This window comes from Siniperca chuatsi, linkage group LG21 (genome assembly GCF_020085105.1).
Source record: "Siniperca chuatsi isolate FFG_IHB_CAS linkage group LG21, ASM2008510v1, whole genome shotgun sequence".
NCBI classification, from domain to species: domain Eukaryota; kingdom Metazoa; phylum Chordata; class Actinopteri; order Centrarchiformes; family Sinipercidae; genus Siniperca; species Siniperca chuatsi.
Window position 1 is genome coordinate 8580888 of NC_058062.1, and position 21529 is coordinate 8602416.

The window sequence follows — 21529 nt, forward strand, 5'->3', positions numbered from 1 at the left end:
TACCCAATAAAGTAGTTAAAATGAGCTCAACCTGAAACAACTACAGTAGTAAAATGCAACATACACATTATTGCACCAGTAATATTAATCCCAAAACAATGACAGAGACCATTTTTCAGACTTTCACTTTTGATACTTTAAGTAAATTTTGCTTTTACTTTTAGTGTAGTATTTTCAGTACTAGTGTAGTATTGCTACTTTTACTTAAGTAAAGGATCTGAATACTTGTTCCACCACTGCTATTTGAGAATAAAATACAGGAGTGTTTTTGGATAAATTGTGCATTAAGAATCAAACTATCATTTAGCTGCTTTGCTGTAGGAAGGTCAGGTGGGACCTTACAATGTTTTTTTGAAACCGTTAACTTCCTACAGTTCTGTCCTCTGGTAATTTTTAAACTTTTCATATATGACATGAAAGTCACACGGTAATACGAGTTGCAAGTCATGACTTTACATTTTGACTTCATGTTGGATTTTGACTTTAATGCATTTGTATTGATTGGAATTGGTATGAGATTAAATATGTACATATTAGCCCAAGGGACACCTCAGGAAAAGTTTTTATCTAACTCCATGTGTTTAGAGAAACAGGTTTAACTGTATTGTATTATTCGCCATCAGTCTCTCTTGAGTCTCAATGACTTATGTTGAACTATTGGTAGGAAGTGCAAACATCCATTCCCTTTAATGAATACTGTTGTGAAAATACTGCATTCATATAACAAAATGAACAGACACTACTAATTAAAAAACACAATCAACAGAAGTTGCTTTGACCATACTATCATTTTTAAAATACAGGGCTGTTTATTTATGTCATGCTGTCTTGAAATAATACACCAATTAACCCTGCAAGTCATGAAAATAAATTTGATACATGAATTTATCACTTGAATTTTACTCACCCCAGTATTGGCCAGGGGAACAAGGCAGTTTGGAATACTAGCCTAATATGTTTTATTAAACCCAGTATAATTTCCTCCGTTCAGAGGTGTTGCTGCTGAATAAAGCACTTTATGTGGGATACGTGAACAAAGTGGAAGATAGTTCTGTGGTCTGAGACCAAGATCAAGCACTTTGGCCATAATTCTAAAAGCTATGTTTAATATAAGCCAAACACTACATGTAGCAGCAGGCCTGGAGGGCTTGTAAAGGTAAATACAGAGAAATCCTGGAGGGAAATATGCTGGAGCCTACAAGGGAACTGCTACGACCCTTTAAAACACCAATGTTAAAGTCCTGGGTTGGCCAAGACCAGACCTCAAATCTAATCCACAATTTGTGGCAGGATCTGAAAAACGTTATTCACTCAAAGCCCCTAAACAACTAGACAGAGTTTGAGCAGTTTTGCAACGAGAAACTGGGAAGACCTCCAAATGTGCAAAATTTCGCATCCACAAAAAGTGAATCAAAAATAAATGTAGACAAAGTTTAGGTGGATACAAACAACAATGCCCTTGCGCATTAATTTCATTAAATAAGTTTTATTTCTTTAAGAATAACTGAAGAAAAGTGTTAGCAATTTCTGTACAATTGTTTCATCATTTTCCCTTGCATTTGCTGAAAACCTTGAATGATCAACAGGGCTGAGAAATGTTATGCTGCCACATAGTGCACTTTTAACCTAAAAACAATATGATTAGTCCACAGGCACCCGTCCGTTTCCTTCCAACATATTCCAATAAGTTCCTTAAGCCTCGCTGTTGACTCCAGATTCGTTAATCCCAGTTCATCGTCAAAAAAGAGGCACATTAGAAATACTGCCATTTTCCAAGGACTGTGTCTTTGATTGCATCGACAAACTGTGCAGGCACCCAGTAGACCCAATACTGAGACGCTTCTGTTGGACCCAACTGAAAAGCCTATGAAAGTGGAAAAAAATCGCAAGCACGTTTATTAATGAGTTTACAGATGTTCACATATTCTACAAACATAACTGTACCATACCAACAAATGCAAATCAAACCATGTGTAGGAACCATTTAAAATCATGTCAACTGGAAGGACTTGCATGAAAATTTGGATTTCTGCAAGTTTGCAACATAATGTTTTTAACTAAATCAACATTCAAAGACCTGATAGCTGGGTATACTGTGCTTAATATACTGACTCTCATAAGACCTTTCAATGAAAAAGTCCTTTGCAGTATCTTACAGCACACTTAATCACTCCAAAAGCCACTTAAAATGCAAAAAATAATGCGACTTTCATATTTCCCCATGCTGCTGTTCACCCTTATTGTTACGTTCAACCTGCCCACTGATATGTTAAATTATTTTTGACTCCTCTTCCATCTACTCCTCATCCATTATCAACTCCTCAGTGATGCAGGAACATGCTTTCAGTGAGTAGCTGGCATCACATTTCATTCTTGAGCCAAAACATTACAACACAAAGCAATGTCATTGTAATGTAGGTGTAACAACACATTGATTTAGATAAATAAATTGGTTCTAAAGGCTCTGATTTGAGTGTATCAATCCAGTGTACATACTATGACCCATACCATGAAACATGGCTGAACTGTACAGGAATAAACTCCCACACATTTTTATTGGCTACACAGTCCGATCATGTTCAGTCAGTTGGAGGTGGTAGCAAACCTCAACAAAAAGGAAGCAGGAAAATCTGGAAAGTCCCTCCAATTTCCAATAAATTTCATATAGTATCTTAGACCTTAAATTTTCTGATTGACATTTTTGCTTAAATGCACTTGTAGCCAACTGCCATGAAATTCACAACATTGTACTGTCAGTTTGTACTAAAGTGAAATTTATCAGATGACTTCTCTGGTCTTGTTTAATTCCCATTGGTGTAAAAAGTACATGATACCAACACAAGATATAAGATGCTGTTGGTAAATTAGTTATAGGACCTCCTTCAGTGACACATCAAGTTCAAAAACACATCAGTTATTCAGAATCATCAACTGAGCTTTACTAAATTATCCTAAACTTCATATTCTTTATAATCAGAAAAATAGACCTTGATCTCCATAAGACAGCCTGATTCAATTAAGTTACTTGTTCCGGGATTTCTATCTCACTGACAATGAAGAACAGGAGCGCCTTTAGACAGAAAGGTTAATCTAGAGAAAGCACTGACATTTCCCGCTCCACTGCCAAGCCCAAACAGCAAACAATGACCCCATCACTCTGCTGCACACATACTACAGTGACTTCAGTGAACAGTTCAACCTGCACTGTTCACTTCCACAAAAGACCTTTTATAGACAAAGCATAACTGAACTAAATACATTTTATTTAGTTCAATAAATTTCAACACATATCTGGTTTATTCCTTTGCTGTTTCCTGTACAATGATCATATAAACGTCACCCTATTCATTTTGCTTAGTTACATAACCCATATGCACACTTGCGTCAGCCTCTGAACATGTGACATTTTGACTTTTCACAAAACAGATAAGTCTGACATGCAGCAAGAACAGTTACCATCATGTGATAGTCCTCATGGCCTTCAATGGGTTCAGACACTACGTTTTTAATGGAGCCCATTGGGACTTTCTCCGTTCTCTCTGTAGAGATGAACACACAAAATTGAAGAACATTTAATCATCAGTATGTTTGTGTTGCAATGAATTTGATAAAATGAGGCCAGCTGTAATCTCACCCTTTGTTCCGATCCACAACTGATCTTGCTCCAGTTTAAATGTGAGTCTAACTTTTCCTCCGGACTTGTTATACATTCCGGCTAAAGGCACTGTTGGTAATCGTTCCTGTTAGCGGGACAACGCAGTTAGTCACAGTATCTCGTATTATAATTACATTGTCGACATACATCTGTTAAAACAGCTTTGGACTGCTATGGCATTCAATACAAGACAAACAAAAATGAATCTTAATCTTCTCTTACCTTTGTTCCTTTAATAGCTGGCATTATGTCATCTGGTTTACCTTTGTCCAAAACTTTCCTGTGTTGCTGAAATAACAGTGCAGGTTTAAAATAAAAAAACTAAATATATGACTTTACTCTGCAGAAATGTCATTAATCTTACCTTTTGGCTGCATAAAGGCTCCTTCTTGTTTTCTTCAGCTTTAACTTCCTGCTGAATGACCTCTTTGGGTGTATTCACAGCTAATACATCATTTATTGTAGATCCCACCACCATTATTTTTGCACCATTTGTAACCTTTATTTCACGTAGCGTCTTGTCCTCTGGAAGCAATCCTTTGTACATCACTTTCTGCATTGCCGGTGGAAGACCTTGGAAGACAAAAGAGAACATTAATTTGTTTTTACTATAACATTTAGCTTAAGGTGAACTACTGTGTGCTCTTACCAGTAAGTGAATGGATGCTCTCTTTTAGTTTGGCTCCGGTGTTATCGACAGGAATTTTCAGATCATATTTATTCTTGTTCCAGATAATCTTCAAGTCAACCATCTCCTGCTTGTCATCTGCGCCGTCCCCATTGCTAATACTAGAGTCCTGAGTTGTGGCGTTTCCTGCATCTGTGTGAGACATCATTTCTGTGTCCCCCTTTTCAGCATCTTCTCCTAGTGGTTCAGCTTCTTTTGGCTTTTCCTCAGTTTCCATTATGACTTCTTCACTTCCTGGAAGAGCATGAAAACTTTGATTTTCTGTTAGTTGTCAGAATAGTATAGTCCACATTTCCCCACATATAGAACATGCAGTCTACGCAAGACTGATATCTGTGTTTTTAGGAATCCTATCTGTTTTTCTTTTTGTTTAGTAACCACAATGAAATTTGGCCAAGTGAAGGTTCAGTTTAGTTTTTGAAAATGAAATTAAAACGTATTTCAGCCTGTAAATAATGACCGAAACAAATAGGCAAAACAACAGAAAGGCCAGTAATCGCTACTGAACAGCACAGCAGAAAAAAATACAACACAATAACACAACATAAAAGATGTAGGCTGAAGCTAGAGCTTACTACACCTACTCCTCTTGCAAGACACAAGAAGCACACAATTTGTGTGCTACAACTTTTCAGTTCCCCACTTTACATCAATTCACCACTTTAACTAAAATACAATGACTTCTAATATTAGTCCTCACAAGTGTTTCCTGCAGTGTTTTATACTGGACTACCTTGCCAGAAATAGTAACCACCTCCACTGACATAATAAAAAAAAACACCTCTTTTATGAAATAAAACATTAGAGCAGAAGTGCTGTTTCACACAGCAAATGCCATATATTTAACAAGTGTGGCTAATTTACAAATACTAAATTGATAAGGAGACGAAATGTGTCTGGACCTGGATGACCAACTCTGATAAAAAAAATTCTTGGGGGAAACCCAGGTCACCTTTTGTTTTGTTTTTTACACATTACATTCCTCTCAAGTCATGCTATCTCTAATTTTAAATAACTTTCTGGAAGTAAGTTATTTTTGACTTTATACATGATTTGTACCATTTTAAAATCTATCAAGTCTCTTCATTTTAGAGCTTTTAATTTAATAAAACAGTGGGTTAGTTGGTTCTAAATAAGTAACTAGTTTGTTTACTATTCTTATATCTTTTGATAAAATAAATTATATTTGTTTTATATGCATGCACAAAATACATAAGCTAACTAAAGTATGGAAATGTACTATGAGTCAACAGCATAAAGTGTGTAATGAAGTCTAGTTTCGCTTTGTCTGCTCATCCCCTCTCCATCCCTCTCTCTCTCGTGGTCTTTCTAGCTCTTTCCATCGCTGATTTTTTTTTTCCCCATCAAGGCAGCAATTCTTACTTGTGTGTTGGGTGAGGGGATAAATAAGAGCGAACCACGATTAAACCCAGACAGACATGGTTTTTCAACGAAAATATGTACTCACAAAACACTGGATGTTGTAATACGTTTGGCCTTAAGTTACTGGTTACAAAACTGATAACGTTAACGTAACATACTGTACGTTGGTACTTCGTCGTTACCATTCATAACCTAACCATATTTAGTTAGCCCTTTAGCAGCAAAAGTTAACCAATTCCAACCTAATACCGGTTAAACTTTCTAACATTAACTTTAGTCCTCCACAAATCTGGCTAAATTTGACTGGTGTTAGCAATCGTTAACGTTAGCTAGCTACAACACTGGTGAACATTTAAAAAATAACGTTACGGAGAGACGTAAATGTACATTACACTGCAATAATAGCGTCACATACTAACATGTCAATTACAAACACGTGTTATTTCATTAATAGTGTTTAGGCTCAATGTAAAGTTATCAAGGAAAAACTGCTATATTTTCTCAATACCCACCATCCTGTGTCGCCATGATGATTGTGTACAATCTGTTGTAGGTTGTGGCAAAGAGATTACAGAGAGCAGGATGAGTTCTGATATTCCGGAAGCAAAAGTCGACTAGCTACAACTAAAGTCGTTCTCAGTCGCACATTTACGTTTGACAACATAGCAAACAGAAAAAACAAGACATGTTTTAAAATGGCATAACAAGTGTAACTATACTTACCGTCACAACGTTAAAACATTTGTAGTTTCAGTTAGCCGGTGGAAAGGAAGACAGAATGGAAATACGCATGCGTCATCGAAAATAGCTGCAAATAAAGTTTTTTTTACAAAACCAGTTACATTTAAGATTATCCAAATAATGTGTAAAGATAATGTAGTCAACAAAGCCTGGTGCAAAACAAATATTTTCATTAGAATAATTGAAAACACGAACTGGATAATGTAGCCACATACGGGCATTTTGGCAAACACAGAAGTGAGTGGAGGTTGATCCTCTCGCTTTGCTAAGCTTCTTTGTTGTTGTGGCAGCAAAAGCAGACACCAAGAGGTGGCACATTACTCAATGGCTATTGGTTAAGTTTTTCTTCTCCCTTCATATTGTATGAGGTTTGGGGTTTAAAATTATGCATTATCGCCAACTATTGGATTCCATGAAACATCTCCAACCATGACAAATTGAAATCCCACCCCCAACCATAAGACAATCATGTGGTACCACCTATCACAATACTCTATATCTTTGTGTCAAGTTCAATAGAGGGCTTTTTTTATTGGCATTACAATAATTTGAAAAATTTCACTTACCCAGGCCTATATGATTCATATAGTATGCACAATAGTTGGAAAACGAACTGGCTACCAATTTTGTATACACTCAATTAATTATATGAATCTGAAAATTGTGCCAGAAAAATGGGTCAAATAGTCCAAAAAGCATTACATAATATGCAGGTTTAACAATTTCAGATGAGTTACCCCATTAATGGACTCATATGACCTGAACGTCTCATCTCTTTTACCACATATTTCTTGTAAACAAATTCTAAGAGTGATTTTTAAATCTCTTTGGCTTACTGACTTAAAATACAACTCATTTTACTGTTAAGTTGGCATGCTTTTCCTACTTGATCTTTCACCAGTGTTTTATGGTTCTTGTCATCATGTGAGAACTGCAGGCATTTGATTATAAATACATACTGGGTTCTATGAGCTTGGTCATTAAATTTCCTCTAATTATTAGTCAATCAATTACACTGAAATACATTTAATAATAAATACAAACTTAAAATGACATCACTGCATAGTTCCCTTGAGTTATTTGGTCAAAAAGGAAGTGATCTCATCCCTCTTGATGATCTTATGTTTCATCTTGGTTTAAAATTCAATCAATTTCAGTATCTATATTTGCAGAGCCAAACTCTCCTGATGTCAGAGTCTCTGTTTAGACTGCATTATTAAATGAGGTTTTATTAATTGTGCAGCACATTGTGTAACAGTACAATAGAAATAAAGTTTCTTAATATTATACCCTGTGCAATGAACACGGTAACACTAAAGCTCAAAAGTCTTCGGACTTTTTTTCCGTTTCATGGGAGAATATTCCTCCTGGTTACCTCTGGAAGGCAGCAAAGCTAAATGAGTGTAAATTACCGCAAATTGCAGAAGAAGCAGCAGCAGCAGGAGCGGGTGAGGACAACCAAGTCGAAGAAGAAAAAGGAGGACCGCAAAACATTGCTTTTAATTTAAGTCACAAGTTGTCATGCGTATAGCCTACTTAGTATGATAGGAGGGAAGTTCCCTTATAACAGTGCCACACTGTTACTATCTGTGTCCCACACTCTCCACGACACCTCTGCCATTTTATTAATGCTATTTGCGCATTAAACTGTAACTAAACAGTTAGAGAAGTCAACTATAGTGGCGCGACTTTGTTAAAAATGGATATATCCGAGTCGTTAATGAATCCGTATGGGACTCTTTCCTAGATTTATAGTTCAAATGAGTCGACAGCAACACAGTATCGGCGGCAATAAATGTCAGATGTTTTTCTAGGACGAGTAAGAAAACGCCATGGCAGACAGAAGGACTTTCAACGTTGTGATTTTGGGTGTGGGATTTTTGTTCATTTTTACTGCCTTCACCACCTGTGGGAACATTGAAGTAAGTTAACAAACTTAATTACTGAGTTTTTACTCATCCAAACCAGTGCTTCGTATAGCCTAGGTAAGGGACATTTGTTTGTTCTGTTGCATCCAAAAGCTTATTTTCCGACACCCTGCACTGAGTTCAGATTTCTTTTTTTTTTTTTTACTGGATTGGACAGATTTCCTGACCCTCAACTCTGTAAAACTCATGGAAAACAAATAATCCCATGATGCATTTACACACATCTGTATCTGTTATCTGCATTTAGAAATATATATTTCGGCAACACACAAAACCATTTTAGCCTATTTTTTATGGATTTAAAGTTGTACAGTCATTAGGCTACATTTCTATTTTTGTGTATTTGTATAGCTAATTTATCCCAAACAAATTACTAAATAGCCTACCTTCATGCAGAGAACAATAAACCATAAAACTAATGCTTTTTTTGAATGCTGGAAGTTAGTTTTAATCTAAAAAAATCAAACCGCAGATGTCTAATGTGCAGTTTGAAAACAGGCCAATCAGAGCTGTATGTCAGGCGCACCTCGTGTTTCTAATTTTCTTCAATGGTCAGTGAAATGATCAAACCGGATGAATGACTTGAGGACATACGTATGACCCATTTTGTCTAATCTAACCTTGTGCTTCACTGAGTTTCCCCCCATCTTATTTTCAGCAAACAGTGGTGAAAAGCCTGCAGAATGACACTTTCACTGGGAGTGGGTACCACAGGTAGGTGTGCAGGTTCACATCTACAACTCAGGATGGAGAAAAATGAAAAATCTCTTCATTTTAATAAACAAGTACATTTTAAAGTGGAACTGGAATAAGTATTCTTGTTGCCTCCTTTACAGTCTTGGAATCATCTATGGGGTCTTTTCGTTCTCCAATTTACTTTCACCAACAGTTGTTGCAGTAATTGGACCAAAAATTACTATGTTTTTGAGTGGCCTACTTTACAGGTAAACGTGGTCATGGTAATTGCACACAGGATGTTGATGAAGATCCTAAGGCTGTAACATGTTGCTCATTACTGTTCTACATGCTTTCTGTCTAGTGGGTACATTGCTGTGTTCATCATCCCTTCAACATGGTCCTTTTACTTGACCTCTGTACTGATCGGCATAGGAGCAGCCAGTAAGTTCCTCTCCAAAGGCTACCATACACGACAAAAGAAAAGCATCAGATCCTCAAACGTTGACAGAAACTATTAGTCAATTATCGAAATAGCTGTCAATGAATTTCTTGTAAAGTGACTAATTGATGAATCAACTAATCGTTTCAGTTTATATATATGTCAGTTTTTATTCAGAATAGGCAGGTTTCCAATTTTTTGGTTTGGCACATACTGAATCACATCCCATTTACAAAAAACACATCAACATTTGAGCAGGATACGGTGTGTTAACAACAGCCCAAGATACTGAGGCACAGAAATACTTCAACTTGGTTCCTGCAGCCTATGCATGCTCAGTTTCTTTGTTAAAATCCAAATAGTGTTTAATCATGCATACGGGGATTATCATGACTGGGATGTGCTGATGTGTATAAACAGTATATCCCAAATTAGACCTTAAGTGGGTTAGGAGGTGTTTCTGTAAATAGTGCGCATCACTTTGAGCTTGCTCTTAGATGTTAGTGAAAATACTGAGAAAGCAGCCCTTCGCTTAGCATTTACTGGAAAAAATTAAGAAAAATGATTTGGGGCAGTTTTTAATGCAGCCTGAAATCATTGCAATGTGGTGATTTTTTTATTATGCATTACTTACCAACACAGAAAGATAATTTTTCACTTTATGCAGGCAAGTAACTGACTGGTCATTTTTTCCCCTTCAAATGACGTCTCTTACTCACTTTCCTACAGTGCTCTGGACAGCTCAAGGGTACTTTCTGGTGGAAAACTCAGAGGCTTCCACCATCAACAGGAACACAGGGATGTTCTGGGCTCTCTTACAGTGCAGGTATGCAGCTACTGACACATTAATGTTAGACTCCTATCTTTCAGTCAATTCAGTGGTAATAGATGCAGCCCCAATGCCATTACCTCCATGCATTACTTCATTTAAAATGTCAAAGGTTCATTTAAACCACACTGCATTTTAATACTCGGATTATACTGTATGTGATTCTCTGAAAATTATTTAACTATGGCCTTCAGTGAATTAAATATACATTTTTTTATTTGAGAATGTAAAAATCATCCTACTAATTTGCTTTCTAAACCAACCCAAGGTTGCTATTAAATTAGCCTGCATTATATTATTTCTTCACATCATTACACTGAGTGCCTAAAACACAACTCACCATGTTTTTTTTCTCTTTTTGTTTGATGCAACTATTACAGTTGAGCAAAGATATAATTACACCGCAGCAGTCAAAATACTGTCCTGTCTGTATTTTTAGCCTGACAGGATATTACTGTATGCTTTATTTAAAAATATATTTAATAAAATGTTACAAATTGTCATATCTGTCAGTGAATCATTAGTTTCTCTGCAAAACATGAAAACACCCAAGCCTCTCAAAACAGAGAGTTATGCAGGTGAGAGTTTTGGCCTTTTCATCTCTTGTATTAGGCCCTCTGGTCATGCACACTGGCTTGGACAACTAATTTGTATTTGTTAAAATATGCAAATTGATTTAGTATAATAATTACATTGGCTGTCACCTGCGCCAAAGCTCACAATAGGGCAATGCTAATCTGACTCTGCAGTGGTGATCCCTGCCACAGTAAACTTATGAATCAGTTCTTCACAGCCTGCAGACACACACACACACACACACACACACACACACACACACACACACACAGAATGTTACTGTTATCTTTTATGAATAACCCCTGTTATCCCTCACCGAGGCTTTGAGGCAGAGTAATTGCTCATCTACATTTTTTAGTTTAGGTGATATGTAATTAAAGACAGAAATAGCTTGCAGCGTTTTATGGGACTGCAGTGTTCACCATGAAAGGCAAATAAACAGCTTTAAAAGAAATGAAAAAAGCATCCTCAGAGGCAGAAATGCAGATTATTGTATTTAGAAAGTCAGTGTTTGAGCCAACCAAAAAATAGTCCACGGTACTTTTTCTGTCTGTCAGACATGATTTCTCAGATGGCATTTCAGATAGCACTGTATTGCCAGTGTTTTATTAATTACACCGATTAGGGGAGCACTTCAATTAAAGGTCAACATTTTAAACTGAAAGCCTCTGAGTCCCACACAAGAGGTTTGATTCACATGAAACTTGCGGTACACAACAAATTGCAATTGAGGGTATTACAGTTAAACTAGACTAAATTAGACTGCTTAACTAAAATTGAAATCTCAGACCTTATTGCTCTGATTAAGACAAACATTCTAAGAATAATTTATCTGGTCCCTGATTGGTCCGAGTGGTGATCATTTATGGGTAATTACGGTCAGAGGTTTCTCATGCTTTAGTTCCAGAATGATGGATGACAGGATGGTGGGTTGAATGTTGCTGTTGTCAGGTGAAAACCACGTGTCTTCAAAATGTCACCTTTTTAGTAAGCTCAAACACAGATTGAGTTTCATAGTTCTTTCTTGATCTCACAAACAGCCTCACCTCAAGGTCCATTTAGTAGCTGTTCTGGACTTTTAATCATATCACATGAGCTTAACCTGAATATCTATGATTCAATGACATGGAGCAAACTCTGTCTGCTGATGAAGATCATGTTTTATGACTAAAAGCTCCAAAACAGCTACTAAATGGACCTTAAGGTGGAATTTGTTTTGTCATATTACCCAAAGAGTTTAAAGAGGGTTTAATGAGGCAAAGAAAAATTGAAAATAGTCCCATGGAAAAATATATTTCTTTGACTTACCTAAAACGTGAAAATTCCCAACACTGGAGATACAAGGTTTTCCCCCAGCAGCCATGAAATGTTATGTGAAATGCCTTTTTTATTTATGCTAAAGTCATGTCCGTCATTTACTCACTTGATTGACCTATTTTCTTTTCTTTACAGCATGCTGTTTGGCAATCTTTACATTTATTTTGAATGGAATGGAAGAACAGAAATACCAGGTATGGTTAAACTTGAGTAAGTACTGTCATGACTCTAATAGCAAAATCTAGTATGATGATGAAAGAAAAATATCAAGAGGATTATGTGAGTGATTGGATATTTTGAATATTCTCTAGCTTAATGTTGTTTATATATATATATATATATATTATATCGAGAGAGTGTATTTTAATTAAGAAGCTTATTTTAATCTTCCTCTCTCAGACAGCAGCAGGAAAAGCATTTTTCTGTCCCTGCTGGTCGCCTCCGTACTCGGTACACTCAGCTTCCTGGTGTTGAGAAAGAGCCATCATGAACAGGAGATGCTCTCTGAAGAGGAAGGGCAATCACTGCTCTCAACTCGCATGATGTAAATTAATATCCTTTAGATTATTACACATTTTTCACTGTAGTCTCACAAAATCACTCAAAATACTGCTCAAAAAAATTAAGGGAACACCTAATCATCACAGTATCACCAAGTAACACCAAGTCAGTAAAATTTCAGGAATATCAATCTGTTGAGATCGGAAGCATAAGCAATTGTGAATCAGTTTCACCTGTTTTGGTGCAAATGAAAGTGACAACAGGCGCACTGGAGAGGCAACAGCAAGAAGAAAAGGGAACGGTTTTGCAGGTGGTGGCCACAGACAATTGCTCTCTCCTTATCCTTCCTGACTGAATCTTCTCTCATTTTGCGTTTTGCTATTGTCCTGGTCACTACTGGTAGCTTGAGGCGAAACCTGCAGCCCATTCAGGTTGCACAGGTAGTCCAGCTCCTCCAGGAAGGCACATCATACATGCCATCGCAAGAAGGTTTGTAGTGTCTCCCAGCACAGTCTCAAGAGCATGGAGGAGATACCAGGAGACGGGCCGTTACATGAGGAGAGCTGGAAAGGGCCGTAAAACGGGCACCAACCCTGCAGCAGGATCGGTATCTGCTCCGTTGTGCGAGGAGGAACAGGAGGAGCACTGCCAGAGCCCTACAAAATCACCTCCAGCGGACTACTGGTGTGCACGTTTCTGACCAAACTGTCAGAAACAGACACCATGAGGGTGGCATGATGGCCCGACGTCCTCCAGTGGGACCTGTGCTCACAGCCCAGCACCGTGCAGCTCGATTGGCATTCGCCAGAGAACTAGCAGGTCCGACCATTGGTGCCTCGTTCTCTTCACAGATGAGAGCAGGTTCACACTGAGCACATGTGACAGACGTGAAAGAGTCTGGAGACGTCGTGGTGAACATTATGCTGCCATCATCCAGCATGACTGGTTTGGTGGTGGGTCAGTGATGGTCTGGGGAGGCACATACTTAGAGGGGTCGCACAGACCTCCACGTGCTAGCCAACGGTACCCTGACTGCTGTTAGGTACAGGGATGAAATCCTCAGAGCCATTGTCAGACCTTACGCTGGTGCAGTGGGCCCTGGATTCAATTTTTGACTTTGATTTTTGGTGTGATTTTGAATCCAGCCCTCCATTGGTTGGGGATTTTGGTTTCCATTGACCATTGTTACATAATTTTGTTCTCAACAAATTACACAATGTACAGTAACGATTTTGAACTTGAATATTTCGTTCCATCGAGATCCGATGTGTGATTTAAGTGTTCCCTTAATTTTTGAGCAGTGTATATAAAAATGTCCGAACCATTACTGAAAAAGGACACAGATGGTTTGAACCTCAAGTGATGAATAAAAAGTGAAATAGACTGTTTTATGCTATATATACAAATAAAAGCTGTTAATTTACCATTCATCCAATTAACCATGTTAAGCTAAAACCAAACCACCTAAGAGATTATTATTTTTTCAAATAACCTACTTTAAATTTTGCAAGGGTTTTCAAGATGACATACAGTGGCAGTTCTGCAGGAGTTTTAAAACACTCATTCTTCACAAAAATGGCTGATCACTGCAAGCCTAATCATCGCACTTTATACAAGTAGGATGCAATCAGGCAGATTTGGGGCAGCTGGGCCAAGACTTTCTCTTTGAGAGTGACGGTGGTTAAAAACCCCAAATTCTCCAGGCACGGCCCTAAACATTATTTCACACATATTTCAATTTTTATGTCTTGAATCTGGACAAGGTTTGACTCAAATCATGAGATGAAAAAATATGAAAAATGTAGCTGTCATCAAAGACCACTGAAAGTCATGAAAAAGTACATGACCAGAAAAAGCCCAGGTGCAAGAATATTTATAGGACATTTTAACACTAACAAAATCAGCTTATGATGAGACTGAAATTAGTACATCGTATACAAATCTTGGTTTGGACCAAACTTATTCTCTTAGCTTGTTTCTGTCTGTCTTATGGCAGCAGATTGTGTTTACAAGCTGTTTTGGGTATCTCCTAGATGCAGGTATTTGATCCTTGCTTATTGAGTTTGATTGTGTATATGATTCCAACAACATAACAAGGAATCCTATAGGGAGCCATCATTTACTGTGGAAAAACACCTTTTCTGCATTGTGTTGGGATTTTCAGGAATCTTTATGCAGCCAAAGTCTTGTTGGATTTGTAAATTACTTCACCTGTTCTTCCCTTGAAGGAAGTTATATCATTGTTCGTGTGTGCAGTTTTTTTCCTATCGATTAATTTCAGCTTTGTAGAAGTTAAAATGTATTTATTTTCTGTTGTTTAGGTATAAGCACAGAGCAAACACTGCCATGCAGGATGCCAAGTCAGAATTCAGTAAGTGTTATCAGTGCTTTGGAATACCACACTAGAGTGTACATCACCTGTTTTGTAATACTTGGGATTTGCTAATTAACACTGTGCATCAGCATGCATTTACTGTATTCATATTATCCTTATATACATATATATGGGTACATAATGAACTATTTGTAGTAACAAGACTAATGTTGTGACCCAAATCCATACTACAAACGCATTCTAGGCAGGTTTTTAGTATGTATTGTGGTCACACTGGAAAAGTGACAAATTGAAGTATACTCCAACCAAAAAGATTTTGATGTCTGTTTATGAAGTTTATCTGGCAGTGACATACCAAAGTCGCAGTTTGTGTTGCACATATAATTTCCTTTTAGTATAAAATGGAAAGTATGTTGATTTCCGTGTGCACTGCTAAAACTATTTACTACGACGATTAGCATGTCGTACATATGGTATAGAATTAGTATGGATTTGGGACACAGCTTAAGAGTTGTAGCAATTCTTAGCATGTTAGCATGCTAACATTTGACAGAACTGAAATTCTAGATGAAAAGGGGAACATGAATGCACGTACCAAATTTCACAGCAATCCATCCAACAGCTGTTAATTTCACTTAAAAACCACAAATTTAAACCTCAGGGTGGTGGTAGAGGAAAAGTCAGGGGGTCACCAAAGTCTTTAGGATTCACTGTCTGGGAACCATGAATGCCTGTACAGAATTTTGTGCCAGTCCATCCAGTAGCTGTTGACATATTTCACTGGATAAGTGAAAACTTGCTACAGGAAAAGTCAGGGGATCACCACAGTCAGTAGGATTCCTCCTCTGGGGACCATGAATTACTGGAAAAGAATTATATATCGTTGAGATACTGTATTTCAGTCTGGACCAAAGTGGTGGCCCAACTGACAGACTGACATTGCCATCCATTGAGCCACTAGCATGGCTAAAATGCGCATGCAGTAGAACATGTATTTTTTTCCTTGCAGCGTAAATTTGTGTCATCTGAGATACGGATTTTTCACAGTTGATGACACCAATGATTTTACAGAAATGTGTTATTTTCCTTTTCTTTCTCAGTTATTTGGCATACTGCAGGTAACCTCTAGCTCTCCACACTTCACTGCTCTTAGTCAGAAACTAGCAGGCAGTCACAGGCATTTTGTTTTTCTTCAAGTGAAAATTGCTTTCATGTGGATAAAAATCTTCTAGCATTACAACAGAGTACACAAAAACTGCCTGTGTGAGACTTTTATTTCAGATTAAATCTCTGCTTGTCAACAGGAAACTTGCACTTGCTCCCGACTTCAGTGCAGCCTGAAGTTGGATGATCAGATTGCTCTTTGTCTTGCGTGTATCTTGTGTGCATGTAGACTTGTGTACACCTGCCTTAAAGGTATCGGGTTTATTGAAGATGCACACTGATTTATGTCAAGAAAGGGCATCCAGGCATATATAAACAAACCTAAATCTGAATTTCCCTAACCGCCTGGGGGAAATTCTCTTTTGGGTGTTCTTCTGCCTGCATTTAAATGTGGATTTCTGGCTTATTGAGACAAATTATTTTCCCATTTTCTATCTGCATTGAACTTTAATTGTTAGAAGGTAATGGGGTTTTAATGTCTGCATTTTTATCTGAGCTCAGTCCAGATGTAAAAGGTATATAAGTGTTAGTGAATATGTATTTATTAGCAATTCAGATCAGTGTATTGTGTGTCCTCTTGTTCAGAAACCATCCTACAACTTCTGAAGGCTAAATCTATACTGCTCCTGAGTCCCTGCATGGCATACAGCGGTAAGTCAAATGTAGAATGCATTAATGTAATAAGTATCTTAGCCTCCAGCGAAGGCTTGTAGCTACAGCATGCCTTCCTTGTTCTCCAGGCCTGGAGCTATCTTTCTACAGTGGAGTGTATGGGACGTGTATTGGAGCAACTACACAATTTGGAGAAGCAGCTAAAGGCTTGATTGGGATCTCTGGGATTGTGGTAGGCATTGGAGAAATTGTGGGTAAGTCTACATTCCTCTATCAGAGTGTGTTTAGGTGATTGAAAGTCACTGGAGGTAAGTGAATTCATAAATATGTTCTTTCTCATCAGGTGGAGGCTTGTTTGGATTGTTGTGTAAGAATAATCGTTTCAGACGGACCTCTGTGGTGTTTCTGGGAATGGTTGTCCATTTCGTTGCTTTCTATTTGATCTTCCTCAACATCCCAGATGATGCCTCTGTCGTCTTTAATACCACTACCCAAAAGAAGCCATATCTAACTCCAAGGTAGTTCATTTATCTAACAATTTAACAATAAGGCAGAGTGGACATGGGGAAGGCCAATTACGATTTAATAAGAACTATATTTTCTCTCTCAGTGTATCAATTGCCCTGCTGTGCAGCTTCTTGCTTGGACTTGGGGACAGTTGTTTCAACACACAGCTCTACAGCATATTAGGCCGTATTTATGCTGAACAAAGCACGCCTGCTTTTGCCATCTTCAAATTCATCCAGGTAATCCCGAGTTGCCAATTCTCAGACATTGTTAGCAGAGCAAAGCTGGGTTAAAATATTGTCTTGTCAAGTATGAAACAAATTCACCTGAAGCCCCATTAAAAAGGAAAAGAACAAGACCCACATACACCTCTTAATCTCCCCTTATCTTTGCTGCAAAATTGGTCTCTAAGAAGAAATAAATCCTAAAAATGATGGTATTTTCTTAAAGTTCAACTGAAATTAAATTGCATTTTATTTATTTTTTTGTGTACTACAGCATACATATCTGCTCTGTAAATCATTTGGCTTTGTTCTCCTTTGAGAAAAAGGAAAGGAAATGTTTTGGTTTCTGGTCTGGTTTGATGCTGGTGTGGTTCTTACTCTTCAGTACCACTAACAGCACGCTGTCCATGACATGTAGGTTACAGCGCAAGTTTGTTGAGCAGCCTGCCAGCTGCTGTCATTCAAACACAGACACTGACACACCAAGCTGAGATGAAAAGGAACATTTCTGATAGACCTTTTTCCTTCCTTTTAATAATAAAAACACTTAACAATACATTTAAAAAAACACGTTATTATTTTTGACTACAAAAAGGGAAGACTAAATGTGATGTCAGTTGGAGTTTAAAATATTTCATAAATATTAAAACATGAACATAACTGTAATTTAGACATAGTATATAAGAACACATACTTAATAATAATAAGCGTATTGGTACATGGGTCTAATAAGCAGAAGATGCCATTTTCTGATAGGTCTTTTCATGTTATAAATTAAGTGCACAAAACAAGTAAAGTTCAATCATTAAACTTGTTACACGTGACTTCTGGACCGGTAACACTACTGTCATCAAACCCGTCCCATATTAGAACGGCTGTGATTGGCCCGACCAAATCCAGGACGGGTGGAAATCTGTTTGAAAGGGAGAGCGGCCAGACGTACCTGCCAGAGCAAACGAAACATGCTCTGCAGGTGCGTCTGGTTCCCAGGCTAGAAACTTATGAACAACCTATGAACTTTCTAGCCAACCACCATTGACTTTGCCGGCTGAACTGTTGCTAGCAGATTTGATCAACTGTAGCTAGCTAGCGTAAGCTTATGCTAATGCTTAAACTCTGTGAGTTGGTTGAAAACTCTGCCAGCTGACGTTTTAATACAGCTGATTCATTTTACAACAGAAGGCCTGTAAAATGTCTTAAATCTGCATACAATGGCTGTGTCCATGATGCAATGCTAAAAAACTAAGGTTAAAGCTACGTTCTGATGACCAATGTAGAAAACATGTAAATAAGTAGCAGCATTGTTTGTGCATTGCAGAGTAAAGCTAGTTAGCCCTAGTATTATATTACAGTATTTTAAATAAAAATGTAATTAAAATGTTTCTCATTCTAACATACTGCTTGGATGGTTTGGCTGATAACATACTTGGACAGGCAACACAGTGGTTACATTTATGCTTCAATGTTTGTATTTTCAAACAGTATGCTTCACCTTTACTAGAGAAAAGACTTTGAGGATGAGAAATAAGCAATGAGTTTGGTAAATGTAGCGCTATCTAACGCAAGTTACAGGAGTATAAACTTCCCCAAACCAAATTGCAGGACAGGGGCACCGTCGTTAAATACAGTCTGATATTGTAGCATCTGAATCCCACAAGGTGAATGTTTTCATCCTGAACAGGTATTGTTCTAATGTCTGTAACCCCACAAAATAATGCAGTTAGCTAGCTATTGTAAGTTGTAAGCTAGTTAGCCTGACATGATAACATTTGCAGCTTGTTAGAGATGATAAACACACATTCCTTACACTTTTGCTGTTGTGTTTTTGGTTTTGTAAAGGTGAGGGGAAAAATACACCATCCTCTGAACTCTTTATTCCCATAAACACAGCTTCAACATGCAGAGAAATCCAAAGCTTGACAGACCTGCCATGTTATGGTTGCGAAGCTACGATTGGATGATTGCTGTTCGAGGGAGGGGTTTAGCGAATGGTCATGACAGTAAATGTACCATTGGGATCTGTTGGTTTGACAAAGCAATGGTAGATTGAGAATAAAATGTGTTACCTCCTACAGTCCAGGGGTTAGCTGTTGTGCAGTGTTGTGGGAGTAACTTTATCTATTAAACAACAAAGTCACATCTATTATCCTTTTGTCAGTCTGTTTTTGCAGCAGTGGCGTTCTTCTACAGCGGTTACCTCCTGTTGATGTGGCAGCTCCTGCTGATGGTCATCCTGGGCTTCACTGGAACACTCTGCTTCTTCGTCGTGGAGAGGATGCAGAACTTCTCTGTAGATTTGCAGGAATATTAGAAGGAAGACATTTTCTGTATCAGCAATGATTGTTTTGTGGGGCAATCCGGTATCTTTCATTTCATGAGGGGTTATTTTAAAATTTCTTTTTAGTATAATGCACTGAAGGTCACATTTGGATAACATTTACACTCAAAATTGTTGACACAACTGAAACCAAGTTGCCTTAAGAAAACTTTTGAATAGCATTACATGGTTATTAATCAGCCTGGATTGTAGGCTACCTTGCACATCTTCTGTTCTAATTACCAGACAATACACAGTATCATCGTTAATCATTAACATTATTTTTCTACTGCATCATTGCACTGTTGGTCTTACTGTAGGATTTAAAAAATAACCACTCACCTTATCTCATACTTATCTGCATTGCTTCCAGCTCAGGTTTGTTATTAAAGACAAAAGTCACATTGCTGAAAATATTTTATGCATCTGTGTTACTTTATAACTTTTAAAGCTGTTTATAGTTTGTCAGAATGATTGACAGTTTGATACAATTAGATGAGAGAAAAGAATGCAATATTGTTCCTGTCATGTTTCAGAAAAATGTTAACTAATTAATGCCTGACAATCATTGTTCTTAACTTGTTTTGTGTGAATATTTGATGAATAAAGTTCTTTGCATTTTCAGTGATTTAATTGAAAGTGGCAAGCAAAAGTATTTACTGTAGTAATAAGCATTTTGTAATAGACGTAGTTCAGATGGTGTAGATGTAAGAGTCAAGGTCACAGAAAACAAGTGAAATAAAAGGTTCGATCAATAGATAAATATTAATGTAGCGGAATGTTTATTGAGGTCATGCTTATTGATTAAGTTGTGTTATGACGCAACAGACAAATTGAGGGCCCACACTTGAATTTTATGTTCATTGACTGACTTGAGTTACAGAACTGCTTAAATGTCCGCACCCTAACACTTACATTTTGGCCATAATACTTTGACAGTGAGGCATTCCCAGAGCAGGGCCCTGTTTGAAGAAGCAGGTTTACTGAATTATCTGGATAACATTACTGAGAAAAACCTGGACCTGTTCTTTCTTACATCAGTCTGTGTTTCAGACTGAAGTAGACTGGGGGTTTTACTCGCCATAACGTTACCAATGCACATCCAGTAGCCACTTTATTGTATCACAAAACAAGATAAATCTACCAGATTTAATCTTGATTTGCCAGATTTATTTGAAAATCCATGAGGCCATTAATCAACAGAGGAGCAGGAGGAGAGGGTCGAGGTGGAAGAGAAAGGGTTATAGGCCCAGAGGTCCCACATTCACTGGTAATTGAGTATTGATTACATTATAATGAGAGTAAGCAGTTATGTGTGATCTTAAGTCAATTGTGCCACTTACTTGACAACAACAAAGCACTGATGAGCTAAGTGAAGTATACAGCATTTACTCACAAAATTAAATCATGGCAGGGTTCCTATTATTGGTTTAGAGAGATAACCTTGTAAGGCAAGTAACAAGGTTTGGACAAGTCTATTACCTGAACACTGGCTAATGCATCGGCTATTATTCCACGTTTCTCAAGTAAAAATTATGTAATAAATAAAAACTCATTTTATCTGCAGCACTGTTAAGATAAGTAAAACTTAACTATTCATCATTTAATATGCATTTATGACATTAGTCACAAAGC

The 21529-nt window shown here is 37.5% G+C and overlaps 2 protein-coding genes across 4 annotated transcripts; one reads left to right on the forward strand and one right to left on the reverse strand.

Annotated features, from left to right (window-relative positions):
- Nucleotides 1-1466: 1466 nt before the first annotated feature.
- On the reverse strand, nt 1467-6529 carry ubfd1 (ubiquitin family domain containing 1). Of its 3 annotated transcripts, none has more exons than XM_044181240.1 (7): nt 6450-6529; nt 4305-4577; nt 4020-4228; nt 3878-3943; nt 3635-3740; nt 3457-3539; nt 1467-1864 (listed from the first exon to the last, which is right to left on the reverse strand). In XM_044181240.1, exons 2-7 carry the CDS (start codon nt 4558-4560, stop codon nt 1754-1756), a joined length of 831 nt encoding a protein of 276 aa, XP_044037175.1. In that variant the 5' UTR covers nt 4561-4577; nt 6450-6529; the 3' UTR covers nt 1467-1753. The 3 variants fall into 3 exon arrangements, with proteins under 3 accessions (XP_044037175.1, XP_044037173.1, XP_044037174.1); XM_044181238.1 differs by lacking the exon at nt 6450-6529 and adding an exon at nt 6239-6270; XM_044181239.1 differs by lacking the exon at nt 6450-6529 and adding an exon at nt 6239-6262 and having other exon boundaries at nt 4305-4594.
- Nucleotides 6530-7882: 1353 nt separating this feature from the next.
- On the forward strand, nt 7883-20518 carry LOC122868851 (UNC93-like protein MFSD11). Its single transcript, XM_044181234.1, has 13 exons — nt 7883-8389; nt 9054-9109; nt 9232-9339; nt 9435-9514; nt 10242-10338; nt 12370-12428; nt 12634-12778; nt 15057-15106; nt 16820-16885; nt 16975-17100; nt 17190-17364; nt 17457-17592; nt 19736-20518. Exons 1-13 carry the CDS (start codon nt 8300-8302, stop codon nt 19886-19888), a joined length of 1341 nt encoding a protein of 446 aa, XP_044037169.1. The 5' UTR covers nt 7883-8299; the 3' UTR covers nt 19889-20518.
- Nucleotides 20519-21529: the final 1011 nt, after the last annotated feature.

Excerpts from the sequence above, each read along its gene's own strand:
- ubfd1 (XM_044181238.1), bottom strand. Across the intron at positions 3,540-3,634 it reads GTTGTGGATCGGAACAAAGG|AGAGAACGGAGAAAGTCCCA; the intron begins GTGAGATTACAG and ends TCATCTCTACAG. Across the intron at positions 1,865-3,456 it reads ATGAGGACTATCACATGATG|GCTTTTCAGTTGGGTCCAAC; the intron begins GTAACTGTTCTT and ends CCACTTTCATAG.
- LOC122868851 (XM_044181234.1), top strand. The coding sequence starts at position 8,300 with ATGGCAGACAGAAGGACTTTCAACGTTGTGATTTTGGGTGTGGGATTT. Across the intron at positions 15,107-16,819 it reads GGATGCCAAGTCAGAATTCA|AAACCATCCTACAACTTCTG; the intron begins GTAAGTGTTATC and ends CCTCTTGTTCAG. Across the intron at positions 16,886-16,974 it reads TCCCTGCATGGCATACAGCG|GCCTGGAGCTATCTTTCTAC; the intron begins GTAAGTCAAATG and ends CTTGTTCTCCAG.